The 18,362-nt window shown below is 40.5% G+C and overlaps 1 protein-coding gene across 2 annotated transcripts in view; it reads right to left on the bottom strand.

Annotated features, from left to right (window-relative positions):
* Positions 1–18,362, bottom strand: part of lsamp (limbic system associated membrane protein) — a 450,071-nt gene that overhangs the window by 22,408 nt on the left and 409,301 nt on the right. For both annotated transcript variants that reach the window (XM_078246655.1, XM_078246654.1), the window contains one exon: positions 14,934–15,059. In XM_078246655.1, coding sequence (XP_078102781.1) covers positions 14,934–15,059 — 126 coding nt within the window. The remainder of the gene's footprint in view (positions 1–14,933; positions 15,060–18,362) is intronic.

Here is an 18,362-nt window from a genome sequence, read left to right as displayed (position 1 = left end):
AGTGAGACTTATGACGCAGTGACATCGCTTCCTCATTTTAGTAGTTTTACGTGACCAGTGGTGGAATGTAACTTAGTAAGTAAAAATTGTAGGTACTTATACTTTACTTGAGTCTTTTCATGCCACTTTCTACTTCTACTTCACTACATTTCAGAGGAAAATATTGTACTTTTTACTCCACTACATGAATCTGACAGCTTTAGTTACTAGTTACATTCAAATTAATTTGCACACAAAACATATGTAGTTTATAAAATACGTTTCATTATAAACTACCCAACAATATATAGGCCTACAAGGACAGCTAAAATGATGAGACGATTAAACACTTAGTTGATTGACAGAACTGTTTTGATCGTTTCCAGTGTGAGGATTTTTCAATGGAGTACTTTTACTTTTAATACTTTAAGTACATTTTCTTGATGATACTTACATACTTTTACTTAAAGGGGTGATAGAATGCAAAACCGATTTACCTTGTCATAGTTGAATTACGACAGTTCAGTGGGTAAAATAGGCATACACAGAACCTTAGAGTCCCATTGACATCCCTTTCCTATGCAAATCTCACAATTTGAAACTGCAGCTGAAAACGGTCGAATCTCAACAAAGCTAGTAGTTGACGTCAACTCGGTGGCTGTACCTTATTTGGCTCTGGTCTCTACCTTTGTCAAGCCCCAACATTTACATACAAACCACTGATCTGAGGCCAGCTGGTCTTCTGAATCTAGGTTGCGCAGATCTCAGAAATATTATACAATGTTCGTCTGCTATTTTATCACTAAATTCACTTCTGAGACTTTTTTTATGCGAGAAATCAACTATGTAGAGCTCAAATATGGGCCATTTTATGAAAATGTATGGCTAATTGCAAATTTGGTCTGACTGTGTCGGACTTCACAAGCTCCACAGTCTGACGTGACAGCCGGCCGGTGCCTGCTGGGGTTGGTGGCTTGCCGGTCGGCCTGTCCACCTTCACAGACCCGCTGTGAGCTGGCTGGAGCTCTATCAGGAGACTCGCGGACAATTTCCCCGATCGTTTGTTTAAATAACTCAACACACATATCCATTATAAGATTAACTGGAAACTGTGGTTTTTCAAAGTTATAATGCTGCACAAGAGATTGCGGGCGTAACAAGCTCACTGACCGCGCTCTTACTCACACACACCGGCCATTTAGCAGGAAGAAGGGAGGGAGAGCAGCAAGCTGCCGGCTGTGGAGCTCCGTCAGGGCAGCGGCATTTGGTAGTCCAGTAACCCAGAAACGGTGACTTGGCACTGGGTATGAAGCGCCGCGGGCTGCCGGCCGTGACGGAGCTCTGTGGAGCTCCTGAACTCTGACACAGTCAGACTAAATTTTCAATTAGCCATACATTTTCGTAACAGGCACATATTTGAGCTATACAAAAAAGTCTCAGAAGTGAATTTAGTAATGAAATGGCAGACGAACAATGTATAAAATTTCTGTGCAGTGCGTTTGATGTGGTGTGCACGGAGCGGCACGGAGGGGAGGGGCTGTGTGTGTGTGTGTGCGTGTGTGTGCACACACACAATTCAACCAACCAATCAGTGCACAGCTCATCTAAATATTCATGAGCAGACCATATAAGGGAGAAATCCTCTCTTTTCATCCAGGGCTTTTTAACAGGGTTGCATTGGGGCCCATAGAACACCCGGGCCATTTTCAACCCAACCAATGTTACATACCTTAGTAGGAGACCTTAAGGAACAGTGTGAAATACCCTATATAATAATTCTATCACCCCTTTAAGTAACATTTTCAATGCAGGACCTTTACTTGTGACAGTGCATTTTTACAGTGTGGTACTGGTACTTTTACTCAAGTAAAGGATCTGACTACTTCTTCCACCACTGTACGTGACTTACTTTAAGCTAATCCCTGATGTTTTACCAACCCTAACTACCTAATTTTTGTTGCCAAAACTTAACTAGTTCTGTTTTACAACATTAACTACGTATTTAAAAGTGCGACCATTACCTTAAATATAAATGTCACGTGATAAAAACTGCCTTTGTGATCACAACACGTGTTACAGTCACTTGTTCAAAATGTGTGGCCGTATCACAGCGTTAAATACAACGCTCATATTTGTTGTTATGTGGGAGTCATTAGAAATTGCCCTACAGTATTCTGTCGTTTAGCTATAAGGGAGTGTTGTAAAGGGATACTGCACTCAAAGTTCGAATGCACGTGATTTCACTGTGACAGGGGTTGGTTTTAAATGACAAATATAATTTGACAACAATCAAATCAAATCACTTGCAACCTCAAATGTCTTAAATCGTTTGTAATGAAAGCAACAAAAATATCCTTGTGAGACCTATCTTGTTAATGTTCTGTTATATTGCCTACATTCTAATGTCTTATTACAATTGGCAGCAATGCTGTATATCTGAGAAGAAATCCAACATGAACAATATCTTTTCAGCAGTCTGGGGACAAAAGGAGAACTTCCACTTCTATTCACAAGCCATTTGCTGCCACTGCTGCTGGCGGTGCAGAAATAACACAGGTGTTCGAGCCATAAACAAGACGGCTGTTTATTTGCCGCTTCCTGAGCTGAAGAAATGATACGCACAGCGGAGCGATGCAGCAGTCTGTTTTTCTCAACGCTGTCATTGCTCTCTCTATCTCATTTCCCACTCTCTCCTTCTTCGACTCCTCACATGCCTTTGTTGTTTTTTGAGGCAACTTTGGTGTAGTTTCTTGTTCATTGTATGACACTTTATACTGTTGTTTGGCCTATTCAATTCTGAGGCTTTATAAGGAGATTAATTGTTGATAAAACAGAATAGGGTTTAGTGATTGAATTCCCATGAAGGGTAGCTGGGTTGTTCGCTTTCTCTTACACTTGGCTGATAAGTGGATCTAGCCTATTGTTGTGGGAAGACTTCTCATTACTGTCTGGATAGATTCAATGGGCTTGTGTTTGCCACGGGAGAAGAGGCTTTATGTTAAGCAAGGATAGCAAGGTCAGGCATAGACTATGGCTGCTTACCTTTCGTATACTGTTTCTCTCCTTTCTCTGTGATGCACACACAAACACGTGTGCATGCAAAGACACACATGATAGCATCAAACATTTTAATATCGTTCTTCATGTCAGAACTTAACTACATTGCATCTAGTAAGCAGTGTTTCCCATACATAGGTTCTACTTGGGCGCACTGCCCCGTTTCAGTTCCCATATTAGGAGATATTAGGACCATTCTTGGGAAACACAAAATCTGAGATGATGAAAAATGTTGTACGAGTTTGAGAAATTATTAAGTGAAATGTTACTCTCAAGAAAATCAATTCATAATTTTACAGAATGGTATGGCACTAAGTCACAATTACACGAGACAAAAAAGTAATTATATTATGATAACACATTTTATGCTTACTTATATAATACAGAGATGAGATACATGAGACAGGTAAAAAAAGAGGGACAAACAAACTCCCGCACACTGTCTATTAGGGCTGCACGATATTTAGTTTCATCGTCTACATCGCGATGTGCGCATGCGCGATAGTCAGTTACCGGCCGACCCTTCCCCTTTGAGACAGGTGGTCATGTGACGTAACGTTAGTCCGATGGGGGAGGGGGGGTTGTTACGGGAAGTGAGGCTCTCCCGTGTGTAGAAAAGTACCGTAAGTGGCAGCTGCCGCTGACACAGTGTTGCACATGCTTTTCCATGGGTAGTGAAGCTACAGTAGTCAGTGTTTTATGTTTGCTGCAAAGACAAACTAAATCACCTGATTAATTCAAGTTATCACGACATCTCCCGACCATTTTTCACCGCAGAAAGCTGCTACCAGCCAGGCTAAAGCTAACATAGTTAGCCTAAAGAAACAAGGCGTCTGTCCCAACTAACGTTATGGTTCGGAGCTGCGATGCTGGAAACGTAACACTAATCTACAACAGCAGTCTGTTTCTGATATAACGTCATTTACACTGATTTAAGTGCTCTTGGATACACAGTATTTTAATCAATTTATCAAACAACCAAAGCTGGCCCTGCTAGTCGACCACAACCTGACATTTAGAGAAGCAACATGCATTATTAATATTCACTTTAGCTTAGATTGATATTATATGAATACAATGGTGTCATGTCAGTCAACCAGTGTATTTCTTCCTAATTTCCTCTCCAAAATCACTTCAGAAGAGTAATCACAGCGCTACGTGCTTTGGTTTTTTGTAAAGCATTAAAGTTCAACAAAGACTGGTTCACATAAGAACATTTCCTTTTTTCATTTTTTATTTTCTATGTAGATGCACTCCTACAAAATCACCCCGGTAGTTGAGAATGATTTAGTATTTCTAAATAGGGCTATTTATGTCCTCTTGTAAAAATTTGTCTTTTTTTCATATCGCAATATATATATCGCAAGGGGAAAAAATATCGCAATGTAAGTTTTTTCCAATAACGTGCAGGCCTACTGTCCATCTTGCAAAAACACATTTATATGCCACGTTTCTGCGCAAGACCTTCATCCAACACTTCATCTGGCATTTTGCAAGATAGTAAGTGTGCGGGAGTTTCTTTAATTACTTATACACCCACACTGTTTAAGGTTATTTTGAAATACGTAGATTTTTTCCCTTAAACATTTTTCTTGTCATATTTGTTGTAAGTTGTAATTAAGCAAAACTATTATAAACATTACTTATTTATTCTTAGGACTTTCTTTTGCAAAAATGTTGCAATGGCTTTTTTTGCTCAAGATCATAACTTTATTCTCAGAACATTGTATCTTCTTTCTTGTTTATTTTCCAACTATCAGATTTACTTTTCCCAGCAGTAGTCTACATACTCCTTTGTACAACATAAGTAGAAAAAATACCTATTAACACAATGTCCTAATTAGGGAATTAGGGTTATAGTGCCCACAAACTGCTGGGGGCGATGGTTAGAATTAAAGAAAAACCAACAGTGTCTTCAGCTAACTTTATTGACAATTTGCAATTTGCAATAATGTTAGTTTCTTCGAATTTGTAAGTTTTATAGTCTCTTTCTATCTATTCTATTTAGGCTACCAGGCAGAAATACCTTCTCAAAGACATACAGGCTACAATATAGACTGATATTTATGATGATGATTGTTAGTGGATAGTTACATTAACTGCAGTACAAGGCTGTTATAACACACCATATATATTATAATGGAGGAGGCACGTACAAAAGCTACCTTCTGTGATTTTGTAAATACAGCATTAGTTAAGATGTTGCTACATCAGGAGCTTTTAGAACAGATTTGGTCATCCTTGGTATAGATTCTACAACACTACTGGAGAGATGGACATTATTCACTGTCTAACACATCACTCCCATGATCACTTAGGTTAAGTTCTGGTAAGGCCATGGCATATTATTCACCCAGTTTGGAAGCCTTCGTTACATCTCTCCATTAAATTATTTAGTTAGTTTTTTCCTGTCACCTATCTTTGCACGGGAGCTGCACAGTATGGGCACATTATTTCATCCCAGTCTTCTTAGAAGGGCTTGCTCAAGGGCATGTGAAGAGAAGGTAAAATAGAAAGAAGACTATGTGTCTCCATTCTACTCCCCTGCTCCTATCTCCTTGCCTTGGGCAGGGATTCAAACCAGAAACCTTCAAATCACAAGTTTGCTTCTCCTTTTGGCTACTGCCTCCCAAAAGGGCTGTGCAACTCTGAGGATCTCTCGAAAAAGTGTTTATGGACTGGAACAAAAAGTGCTGAGTTTCTATACAGTTGTGACTTTAAACAAGTGTGAGCTCCAGTGTTCAGCCAGCCCAGCGGTGACTACACCTAATGAGGCTGGGCAGACACAGGGCAAGCTGTGCTCATGATGTTCTGTGCACCATGTGACAGCAGACTGATTTCAGACCAGCTGCTGATTATGCTGATTGGAAACAAACAGGGGAACAGTGACAGTCAGCAGATCTGAGACCTGCTGAGAGACGGATGAGCAGCTGTCTTCTTTTGTTTCCCAAAGGGCTGAAAATCAAGTACACACACACACACACACACACACACACACACACACACACACACACACACGCACACGCACACACACACACACCCACCCACCCACACCCACACACACCTGGAGACAAGGAGTGGGAGGGTTAACCTAGGTTAGTCTGACAAGGACCTGTCACCACCTTACACTTCACTCCTGTAATCAGCAGGATTGTCAGCTACTTTCTGTCGCTGACAAGATTGTCACACGATGGTGTGCGTGTGTGTGTGTGTGTGTATATGTATGTGTGTTCATCTCCTGCCTAGTCTTCTCACCCACTCCTACTGCATGGGAGTTACACTACTGAGGCACCTATGTATCTGCACTCTTACCTGCTCCACCCCCTCCTGAGAGTCAGAGATATGTGTGCGTGCATGTGTGTGTTCTCTTCCTCCATGGCTCTCCCAAGACAGCGAGATGAAGTGCAGAAAGGACAATTGAAGTGACTGTCATACTCTGCCGAAGAGATGGGAGGATGATGGAAAGAGGGGGAGACAATGAGAGTGAAAATGAGGGAGAGGAAGACAGACAGCGACAGCTGAAGATGGATAGACAAAGAGTGGCAGAGAGGAACAGGGAGAGAGCTTTCCAGACAAGGTGACAGTCCTGGGGAGACTTTCCTGAGCCCGGTCTTATAGCATGGCCGACACACAGCTGAGGCCGGCGTAGGAGGGATGTCAAGGGCACTCAGCATCAAACCTCTAAAAGGCAGCCCTGCCAAGCACTGTTATAAAAGGGTTATGACTTCAATATTCAGCCGGATCATATAACGTAGGCACGTGGGCTGCGGTCCAAATCAATTTATTTGGACAGAAGTCTTTGTTGCAATGAAACTGTTTGTGTGATAGATTCATAGCTTACCATTTACAGTAAGCTGACTATTATCCAGAAGACCTTCAGTGTTCAGTGTGTTGCTCAAGGACATTGTGACAGTAAGCATGAATGCTGATGGACAGGTAATAGGTGTTGATATTTTGGTTCCAGGACACTATTCACAGCCATTCGTCCATTTAGCCGCCAGGGTGCAGCATCGTAAATACATCAAGAAATCGTCATGATTTGAATCTAAATCATCAGCGTCTTGCTACTTTCACTGCAAGCTCCTCAGATGTCCAGATGTGTGTGTCTTTGCTTGAGTGGATCCCAGGTTCACTGCGGTTGTCCTCCCTGCAGTGTTAAATGACTGACAAACTCTATTACACCAGAGAGGTGAGAGGACCTCAAATTCATAATTGAACATTAATTAACCACTGGAGTTACTATAACTAATGATAAGAATGATTGAACATGCAATGAAACTGGCCATTTGCATACTAAAACACTGTTCTGTTTTTTTCCTTCTCTCCATCTCCTGCCGTCCTCCCTTGTCTTTTAAATTATTTTCCTCTCTCCGTCCCTCCTTCCCTGAGGATAGCATAACATCCATCAATTCCTCCTCTTTTTCAGCTCTGCACGGGTCCTCATTGTATCATGGAATACCAGAGGCAGCCAGAGGGCATGTATTTTTCATACTTGACTGACCGCTACTATTTTGGTTGGTCTGGGAGGTGTGCAGTGAAGGATTCCTTGCTTAACCAGTTGCTCCATTTCCCCCCTCACGACGGGGTGCTGCCATTTTCCTGACCTGCAACCACCCAGGAGTTCCAGTCTATCACCTTCAGCAACTAATCTGGGGGAGTAAAATAAATAAAACAGGAGTAGTCTCAAGCTGGGAACCAGCCAGCTAAAGAGATCCACACCAACATGCTTGCATGTCTTAGCACATGCATGTCGCGCAGACACTGGAGGTGTGCACATGTACTGTATGTGCATTCACGCTCATATACTGTAATTTTCCACACTCTTTTCTTCCATCTTCTTTCCTTCCCTTCCATCCCATTCAATAAACCCTCATCTCTGCTCTTCTCCCCCTCCCTCTGTGTTCTATTGATAATTTGCCTCACAAGTCGGAGCAATGAGCTATACAGCCAATATTGACAGCAGTGCTCCAGCAGAAGCTGAACAAAAAGTGTTTTGATAAAAAGTACAAGAACTACAAGATCGCACGCTACATAGAGCATTGCCCACTGTCTCTTACAGGTAAAACAGATGTCACACTGCTTCTGCGGACAATATCAGACACTGTGTCCGCCTCAGATCTTCAAAGTCTCCCTTGCTGCCTTCGGTGGATGTGTCAAAGAACCTATTTAATGAGACAGCCATGTAGTGAGACACATGATGGATGTGTTGGTTATGTTTGTCCTGGTTTCATGATTAACTTAATGGAGCTGATATCAGTCGATCCTTTTACAAATTCTATGCATACAGTGAAAGTATAAAATGATAGCAACATGTATTTTCTTGATGAATTACATTGATGAGGGGAATTCAGGTAAAATCCATTAATGCTTATTGATTAATGAATGACTATCTTCTCATCAGACACAAGGAGATGAGTTAGTGGACGTTTGGACTTAGATAAAACTGCAAAAACAACTAGCCTTTAAATTAAATTAAAAGATAAATCATTTGGAACTGCCCTTAAAAGCAGACATATAAGCCCCAATTGGCAGGATGGCATCATTTATCTGTGCCTTCCCAAACCATTACAAAGGTTAGGAAAACATCGTGGTTAGGGATAAAATGACTACTTTGTTAAGGTCAAGGGACCTTTGTCGACATGGTTACAATAATAAACACTTGGTTAAAATAGACTAAAGTTGACTGATGGTTTGAAGCGGGAAACAAACAGCGGTTCCCTGTGTCAAAGTGATTAATTGTACCAACCTCCTCCCTAAACATACTTTGTTGCTCTATAATAATGTCACCTCACTTCCTCTTTTGCTCCCGTCATAATTATCAATATTACTAGAGGGCTTTGTCACTTCCATGTGAGCATGGTGCACCTGCTGAAACTAAAAAAAATATGCAACTCAAGATAATGGCCACTTAATATGTTGTACACTGAGGGGCAAATCCACAAGGAATAGATTGTTACTGCTGATAACACCATTAATTGCGCATCACTTGCAGATTCACAAAAGATATTGCGCAAATGATATTACAGCGCCCACAAAGTTTTGCAGCTGAGTGCAAATTGCCATTTTGTTGCGCTTGATTGCAAATATCCATCTGGGAAATTACAAATGTTGCCTTTCTGCCAAGAACACAGTAGGCAGAACAATGGCAGAGAGAAAAATTCAGGGAGCAGGCACATTCCTCAAAACTTAAGGCAAGGAATTTAGAGAAACCGTATTTGGGATTTAATATCACTCTGTCAGTGTTGTTAGTGTTTTCAAAGGCACACCTTCAGACTGTAAAAAAGATGACATGATTTGAAGCAAAGGACACCCCTTTTAAATGTGCTTCATCCCCTCCAACTCTCTTAAAGGTAGACTGTGTAGGAATTTCTCCCATCTAGCGGTGAAATTGTATTTTAAATTCAAACAAATAGTGCTCTCTAGCGCCTCGCTTTTTCAAATGCGTGTTGCAACTACGGTAGCCGTTATGTACCAAGAAGCTATGACAACATGTCTTCCAATTTTAGCTTTTTTGGCGACGAGGATTCCTTCTCCTGTGGCTCGGCATAAGTATGATCCTCCATTATGAACTAAAGTGCAGTGCAGACTTTCAAATTTGCCGGGGCAGTGACAAGCACCTCTCACTGATCTCCTTCTCCGTTTAAGCTGGTTTTAGTCACTTGACGCTGGCTCTGAATGAAAACGCTTTTTGGATTAACTAGACAGGTAGTCTAGTGCTTTATGTCCCTCTCAGTGATTATAGTTTTTCAAAATGACGGAACGACACGGAAGCCTCCTTGGACTTGCCCATCCAATGTAAATACAGATAAGAAATTCTTCACTTACGAGGATAAGTCAGATCATTGGCAGAGGTAATTTTACACCAATGAGGACATATTTATGAATGAAGACATTGATTTTAGCTAACAAAATACTTAAAACACTACACAGTGTACCTCTAAGACGCTAATAATTTCACTGTAACTGCGCGTGGCTATTAGCGCTGATCTGTGTGAATTGGACTGTTTTTGCAATGAGGCTCAGGAGCCAATTATGCACCAAATGTCTGCATATTACCTAATTTAAATATGTGCAAATAGCACAGGAGCACTGAGACACTATGTGCTTGGCAGCGCAGTTTGGGGTGAATCTTACCCTTTGCGGGTGCTTTGAGAATTAATGGTGCAGGTTTAGCAGCTGCAAAAGCCGCGCAAGGCTTTTGTGAATTCCCCTGTGAGCGTATGAAAGAAAGGGTTAATAATCACACCCAGTTTCATTCAGGCTATTATTTGTGATTGTGGTAATCTGCTTTGTCAATGTAAGCCAAACAACAAATAAAATCCTTTGGGTGAACTGGTGCATATACCACTTTAATGAGCACCTTGTTTGCTCTGCCCACAGAAGTCCATGTCCCTCATAACAAAGTATCTCCTGCCTTTTTGTCATCTTTTATCATGCTCAAAGGGTTATAATACAGTATTTACCCAGCCACAGTATTCCACATTTCATCTGATGGCAGTCTCAACACAGCAGGTTCCAAAAGCTCTGTGTCAGACCTGCTCTATTAGTAAACAGTGTTTAAATTCAATTCAATTCCATCCTGCAATCCCTTAAATACAAATGTAGCTCAGTGACGTGCAAGCAATAATGACACAAACAGTCTCTTTGATGGAGTCTAATTATGAATATATACACATCTCCCCAGAACTGAAAAGGCTCTTTCTGTTTATCTTTCAATCCATCCAGCATGCTATTTAGTTATAATCTAATTAGCTTTGTGATAACTGAGTAAAGGAGGCAACAATAGCAGAGAAATAAGATTGTGCAGATTTGAGAATGAGCAGTTTCAGCTTGGATGGCCCCGTAGAACCAGATGACGGCTGTAATCAATGTGGGCACCCTGAGAAACCATGCTATTAACTATCTAATAAACAAATCCTGGGATGGAATACCAATTTAGACAGTTGGCTGATAACATTTAACTCCAGCATTGGAGGCATCATTTGTCACATAGATTATATGAATTGTATGGGATTGCTCTAGGTTTTCACTTCTGAGGACCTGAGAAACAGAGAAAACCTTTCAACAGACATATCTAAGAGCTGACTTGTTGCAGTCTGCAGTTTGATGACTTTGACTTTCTAGGTTGTTATTGTTCTGGAGTTTTACAGTTTCGTCAGTTTGATTTAAAACTTTCTTTACTTACTCATTTAACCTCCCCTTTGGCATATGTGTGTGTGTGTGTGTGTGTGTGTGTGTGTGTGTGTGTGTGTGTGTGTGTGTGTGTAATTACGTTTTGAGTTTTGCAATATTTGAAAATATAATCAAACCATGGCACTACCTGTTTGGTTTAATATACTTGGTAGCTGCTGGAGTTAGACTTATGTATATTCACTGCAGTGATGTTTTTAGTCTGTGGGACTGGTAACACTGTGGTTATATAAGCTTGTGCTGCTTTGGCTGCAACAATTACTGATTAATTGTCTGATTTATCAATAGTCAAAAATGGTGAAAATAACCCATCAGAATTTCCCTGAGTCCATCTTTAAAAGGACTTGTTTTGTCTGACCAACAGTCCCAAATCCCAAACATATTCACAGTTTTATCATGAAAGACAAAAGAAGCCAGACAATATTCACAGCAGAGAATTTGGGCATTTTTTTCCTAAAACATTAATCAAAACAAATAAACAATCAAGTACTTAATTAATCAACATATATTGGCACTCTTAATTTAAGCAACTGAATATTGAAATGGGGAAAATGATCTACCATATTTATTATTCAATACGGTATTATTATACCACATTATTGTTCAGCCATATTCACTCTATTGTCCATGCAGAACTGTTATGCTTGCTATACTCTAAAGTTAAAGGCAGATGAGAGATTGGCACCGTTGGCTTATAGCTGCTCGTGGAATAATATACATTTCCCATGGGGTTTTTCTAAATATGTGTGTGTTGAGTCTGTGACTGATACTCAAGTCGTAGTCTATTCGCAAAGTATTAATGAGCTTGTTAATAATGACAGACAGGGGCGCCTGGATAGCTCATGATTGAGCGTGCCCAATGTGCAGCGCTTCATCGTTTGTTTGTATTTTACTCATAAGAAAATGTATTTTTAGTGGAATATATAGACTGTTGCTAATTTGAGCCAGTTTCTGAGGCAGGTTAGCACAAGTTACTATTAAAAAGATGCAATGTTGCTACTATTCATTGGGCCGCTTAATGTACTTCAGTTGTTTGTTCATCTGCTGAGATGGATGACTCTGCTGACCAGCAAATCAGATTTATTGTATTGTTTTATGTGACTAAGATGTAAGAAGCTACGTTACTTAAACTTAAAAAGTTCATTCTTCAGCTGCCACTAATATGTATGCCCTGTTTGCCTTTTGCTGGCCTTGATGTACTCAGTTACTGCATCCTCTTCATAATTATCTATTGATGCTTCATTTGAAAAATAAGAGTACAAAAAGAGTATTGTGCTTTAAAGTAATCACAACAATAGAAACCACTATAACTATGAAAAACACAATTAATCTGCAGTGAAATTTGTAGAAACGGCCATATTGTTAGCAATTCTGAAGCTTCATGGAGACTTGAGCTTGATCATCACACTGTAGAATTGAGACTTGACTCTGGCTCTCAGCAAACGACTCAAGTCTTGACTTGGACTGGCATTTTAGGACTCAAGAACATCTGTGGTTAGTTGAGAGCCTTGCTAGCTGAGTGAAGCGGCGCTACCGCTGAGGCAGGCGAAGGCGTGAAGCAGCTATGACCACATGTTGCCAGACATTATTATCTTTCCACCACACACCGAACCAGCTTATGGATTCTGGGGTGAAAGACACCCGCAAAACAACAACAAAAATAACAACAGTGCCAGTGTTTGCAAAAAGTGTGGTATCCCCATCTCTGGAGGCACATGTGCTATGAGTAGAATTACAGAATCCAATCCTGCCAGGATGTTGACAGGATTTTTTCCTCTATCACACTGTTTTACCATTCACACTGTTTCAGTAAAGAACAAAGGCATGTCAAAGGTGGTCTTGCCACTATTTTCTCAACAAAATATAGAGAAAGAAAAAAAAAGAATGGAAAAAAATAACTACTTTATAGAAGAAATTGCAGCGGTGTAGTTAGTAAGCCCCAGTCCATTGCAGTTTGAAAAATCTACTATTGGACATTGCTTTTTCCTTCCCTCTATATTCACATCTCCATCCATATTCTTGGAACAAAGCTATTTAAACCTGCAAAGGATCTTTACCTACAGTGAGCCATCTGAACCTTCAGGGTTCAACTTAAGTTTCACAAGAGCTTTTAGCTTGCACTACTGTAAAGCAGCCAGTCAGATATGGCTCACATGATAAAGCTAAACATATCACTCTCCTTTAATGCAAACAGACAAAAGAAGCAAATACACCCATCCAAGTTGCTCGGCTTCCAGGTGCATGAAACAGATGTATTGATGGACGTGTCTGGAGCGCTGACAAACTGATTCAGTAATTGATAAAGACAGACAAATAGAATTGCTTTCAATCTGCACAAGGCTGTTATCAATCTGAGATGTTGTCAAGTCAAGCATCTCCATTCTTCACACTACAAGCTTATCATTGGTGGGAGACATTATTTTTACTGAAATTAAATCCCAAAGCAACAGTATCGCCACAGTATTGCCACTCTAAAAGCACATATATGGAGAGATGTACACCACCACCTGTACAGTACACCCTTTGATAGCATGTACAAACAGCAACATGGCTATCATATATGAGAACCCATTATATAAAAGACTCACCCCATGTTAGATAAACACGCCCTAGTTAATGCAAAGCTAGTATCTGTAACTGTAAAAAACAATATTTTTTATCTGCATTCAGATTTTTCCAGATGTGGGCAGGTTCTGCTTTTGTGTTATCTACGGACATATATACGCATTCATATGAGTTTATTGCTCACAAAATAGAAAAAAACCATACTGAAAATAAATAAAAAAATAAAGCATGGTTTGAGGAAGACATTTTAACAGGGAAAATCAAAAATCAGAAAGTCAGAATTGCATTGGGACATATCCAATGATGTCTCTTAAAAAAGTGGAGGTTGGGTACATAATTGGAGCAGGCACAGATTAATTTAAAGTTGGAAGTGTCTATGATAACAAATAAGAAACCCATCAGCACATAAAAAGGAGGCTGTGAATGCAGTGGGAGGAGGCTCAGAAGTGTCATTTCAATAATTGAGAAGGCTATCTAAAAATCGGACGCTATCTTGACTAATTTGCATTAACTTTTGAGACGGCCCCTTACTTCAGCTCGTCAGTTTCTCGCCCACTGTCAATCCGCAAACAGTGCCAGGATTCAATATCAGTGCCAGGATTCAACATCAGACCAGGAGATCAAAATACATATAACAGATGCCAACATCAGTCAATCCTGCATTAGCCAACAAATCAGGTGAAGACTGATGAAAAGACACCATGGAAATTGATGTTGCTTTGGTTGCTAGCAGTTCCTGTTTTCACTGTACAGACAACAATACTACTTTGATACTGATGATAACGTCTGAATCTGATGATTATGATCCAAGATCATATGTTCATTGTCAATAGACATTGGATATCCTGCCACCACTGTAAAGAGTAATTTTTTTGTAGTATGTGAAAAAGGAGTGTGACATTTGTAGCAAATTGTAAGTAATAGTACTGCTAATGATCCTGTTTGTATCTGTTCACATCTGAATAATTATTTTGCCTCCGTAAGTCTTACGCATAGCAGGCCTCGCAGTGAGATTCAGATTCACTTAAAAAATAAAAACAAAATGAAAAAACAATCTGGTATTTAGATGATGACAAAAATCTGTCACAGACATCTGTATTGATATGATGAATGATAATGAGCACTGATTGGATGATTCTTACCTGAGGGGTTGAGCAGCCGCCAGTTGATTGCAGGGTCCGGCCTGCCACTGGCCAAACAACTGAGTGTCACGTTACTGCCCTCATTCACTGTGATGTCTTCTGACACCTTGTAGATGTTGGCTGGGACTGGAGACACAAGAGAAATGACGTCAAGGTTAATAAGACAATTGCTACTAGTTATGAAATACAGTTTAAAGAGCAAAGTGTGTTTTATCTCACACAGACCAAGATTCAAGAGATCTGACATTTTTGATCTTTTGTTCATAACTTGAAAAGTGTTTAATTAATCTTTCTGTAAAACACCTTTCAACTCAACAAAATAACTGAGACATTGCCATTGAAAAAACCCAACTAGTTTACCATGCCAGGTGCTTTGCTCCCATAAGACCCATTACCATTTCTTCAGAGAAACTATTGGCTAAAATAACAGAGATAAACAGAGAATAAATTCACACACAAGCTGACCTTGATTCTCTCAGTGAAAGGAAGAATTTTGGAAAAGCTTTGGAGAACATTTACTAATACTGCTTTAGCCCTCAGAGGTACTTACAGTACAATTTTCAACCCAGGATTCAAATAAGCAATTTAATATCCTGCCTTGGGACTTGAGCTCATGTAAACAGATTTCTTCTCTTGTCATATAGGGACCCTCCAGACACTTGGCTCAGATTCAGAGGTCAGACTGATACCTTCAGAAAAGTAGGCTTTAATATACAAATCAAATCTTTAGAGGTAAAATGAAGACTCATTTCATGTGTGTGTATGTGACACTGGTGTTCAAAAGTAACACGTAGCTATTTCATCTCAACGCTGCAGATTTATGATCCTCCTGCCTCGTGATCTCCAGCTACTCCTCACTCATAATGCTCTCACTCCCACACAGACAAACTAGAGAGATGGAGAGGTAGGGGACCTTAACTCTGGCAAAAAACAACTCAGATGAAATAAGAAGATACAGTCTGTTTTAAAGTGAGTCAGCAACAAAGATGCAATCAATCATGGGATGTAGAGGGCATGCATCACTGTTTCCACAAACTGTGGATAAAGGTATTGTATATACAGATATGAGGCCAGAATATACAAATAATGATCAATGACTTTGGAATATGAAAAATGTTGGAGCATGCATAATGCAGGCAAATGAAGAGTAACTTTTTTTTACAAACTTTTAATAAGCAAATTTACTATTCTAACTTAATGTATGCTTGTATGTGTGTGTGTCAGATCTGCATTCCATTGGGCTCCACTGGGTTGCACCAGGTATGTGTTCTGCTGAGTTAAGCTTAATTTATGTTCGCTGTGGTGTTCCAGGCACGAGGTGCTTGCGCCATAAAATGACGTCAAGCTGTCACAAGCACCTCTGAATTTTTGTAACTACGCGCCCACTCCACTTCACCTCACTCAATTCAACACGGTCGGCTGGGAAGAGCAGGTTTGTCTGTACAAACATCTGTATGATTCTTCACGTACAGACCACAGGGGGTCAAACAGCCATGTGTGGTCAGAGAGAGACACCACACTGGAAAAAACATGAGCGATCGTTTTGTCAAAGCTAAAAAACGGCTTCATGGAAAGAGTGTCATTTCGATTTGGAGATAAACAACAGTCATATTAATGATTAGAGTAGATAAATGTAATGTTTCGCGGTACGTCGGTGTTTAACATGGATGTGTTTACTACTGTTGCCAGGCAGCCTGTTTCCATAGACAGTAAAAGTAATGGACAAAGCAACGCTGTAGACTTTCAACGGAGACCAGTGAAGTCTATTAGAAGCACTTTTCCGGTGATGGCTGAGCGTTACTGCGCAGCATCCAACTGAGCTTGACGACGTAGATGTGACGTGAGCAACCTGTCTGAAAGTTGTAAGTCTTCTGGTAGCTGTGCCAAGAGAAATCTCAATCATTCCCAGTCTTGCAGAGACAGAGAGTGTAGGTATATGTTAGGAAATAACATAGGCACAGGCTAATTATTGCTAACTAAAATGCTAGTTAACATTAGTAATTAAACTAAAACAGCTAATGTAAGTCGAAACTGCCTCCGAGCTTCTCCTGTACTGTACGGTAATTTGTCTATTATGCGACAGAAAGTCGCGTGGTTATGACACAATCATAGGCCTATTTTTTTTTTTTCGGTCTCGTCTTCTCTACTACTTCTTGCTTATTTACAGATTATTTTGTCTGTACGCCCTCTGATGTTTCGGAGAATACTGCAAAGAACAATGCGTTGACTATAAACGTCATCTACCACGGCCTGCGCACAGTGTCGCGCTAGAGTACACCTGACGCTTTAGGGTGTAAAGTCGACACAAGAGGCTTGGTAACCGGTACTAATTAGTTTGTAGCTTTACTGCTGTTTTACCATTAATGTAGCCTGACTGGAACTCAGCATTGGCAGGGCTCAATCCGAGGGGCAGGATAAACAGTTGTCTTTCAAATTCCCTCTGCACGCAATAGGATAGCGCTACAACCAACCAGAGCAACACTAGTTGATAGATTAAACTTTTGCCGTATCCGGTCGGCAAAACTCCGAACACATCTAACCTTTTTTAAGAATGACTTCAGTGACGTTCTTTGTTCTTTTCTCAAAGAAAAGCTTAAAGGCTGTTACAGACCAAGCAGACAGCCGACCGTTGGCAGAAAAGGCAGTTGGACTGATCAGTCTCCCCGAGTTGGTCAAAAACATGCCTCGGAACACACCAAAGCGACGACACGTAATACGTCTCCATAATAGCAGACGGCGCTAATCTGTATTGTCGCCCAAAAAATGAAAACCGGCAGAGGACGAATGCATCACGTGGGTCTGGCTGCTGCTTCCGGAATTTGGATTTATCAACCGGTCATTAATGGCGACTCATTCAGAATACGATCTCATATTGTACTAAAATTGTACATTGTACATTTTAAGAATGAAGGCCGACAACTCCTCCAATGGACGATGGCACGGAACACACCGAAGAGACTTGAGTCACTGACCTCGCTAGACTGTCCAAAGGCCGATTATCGGCCCGTGAGTAGCTGCCTTAACTCCAAGTCTTCCAGAGTCGCGGCCAAAGCCGATTCGAAAGACCACTGTTTGCCAGCAGCAGCAGCCATATTCTTTGTTTTCAAGTAGCAGGGATTTCACGAGGAACCGTCGCAACTCTGCCGTCATTATGTTAAGCCCGCCCACCGACTCTATACATGATGTGATTGGCCTGACTAGAGTTTGGTTTTTCCAGCTCGCAAGCCAACGGAGAGTTGCTAGATGGACCCTGGCTGCAAATTACATTTGCTGCCGCTAGGGTACCTAGATTTCTAGGCTACCATTAATAAGTATGATTCTGTGATTTACACAACCAGGGGCATGTTCAACTATTAATTGTTACTTAGACTTATGTTGTAACTTATCACTGTGGTGAGACCACTTTTATTTTAGTAATGCATAAATCAC

Source organism: Sander vitreus, chromosome 3 (genome assembly GCF_031162955.1).
Source record: "Sander vitreus isolate 19-12246 chromosome 3, sanVit1, whole genome shotgun sequence".
NCBI classification, from domain to species: domain Eukaryota; kingdom Metazoa; phylum Chordata; class Actinopteri; order Perciformes; family Percidae; genus Sander; species Sander vitreus.
The sequence above is the reverse complement of the archived record's forward strand: the minus strand, read 5'-3'. Positions and strand labels throughout refer to the sequence as shown.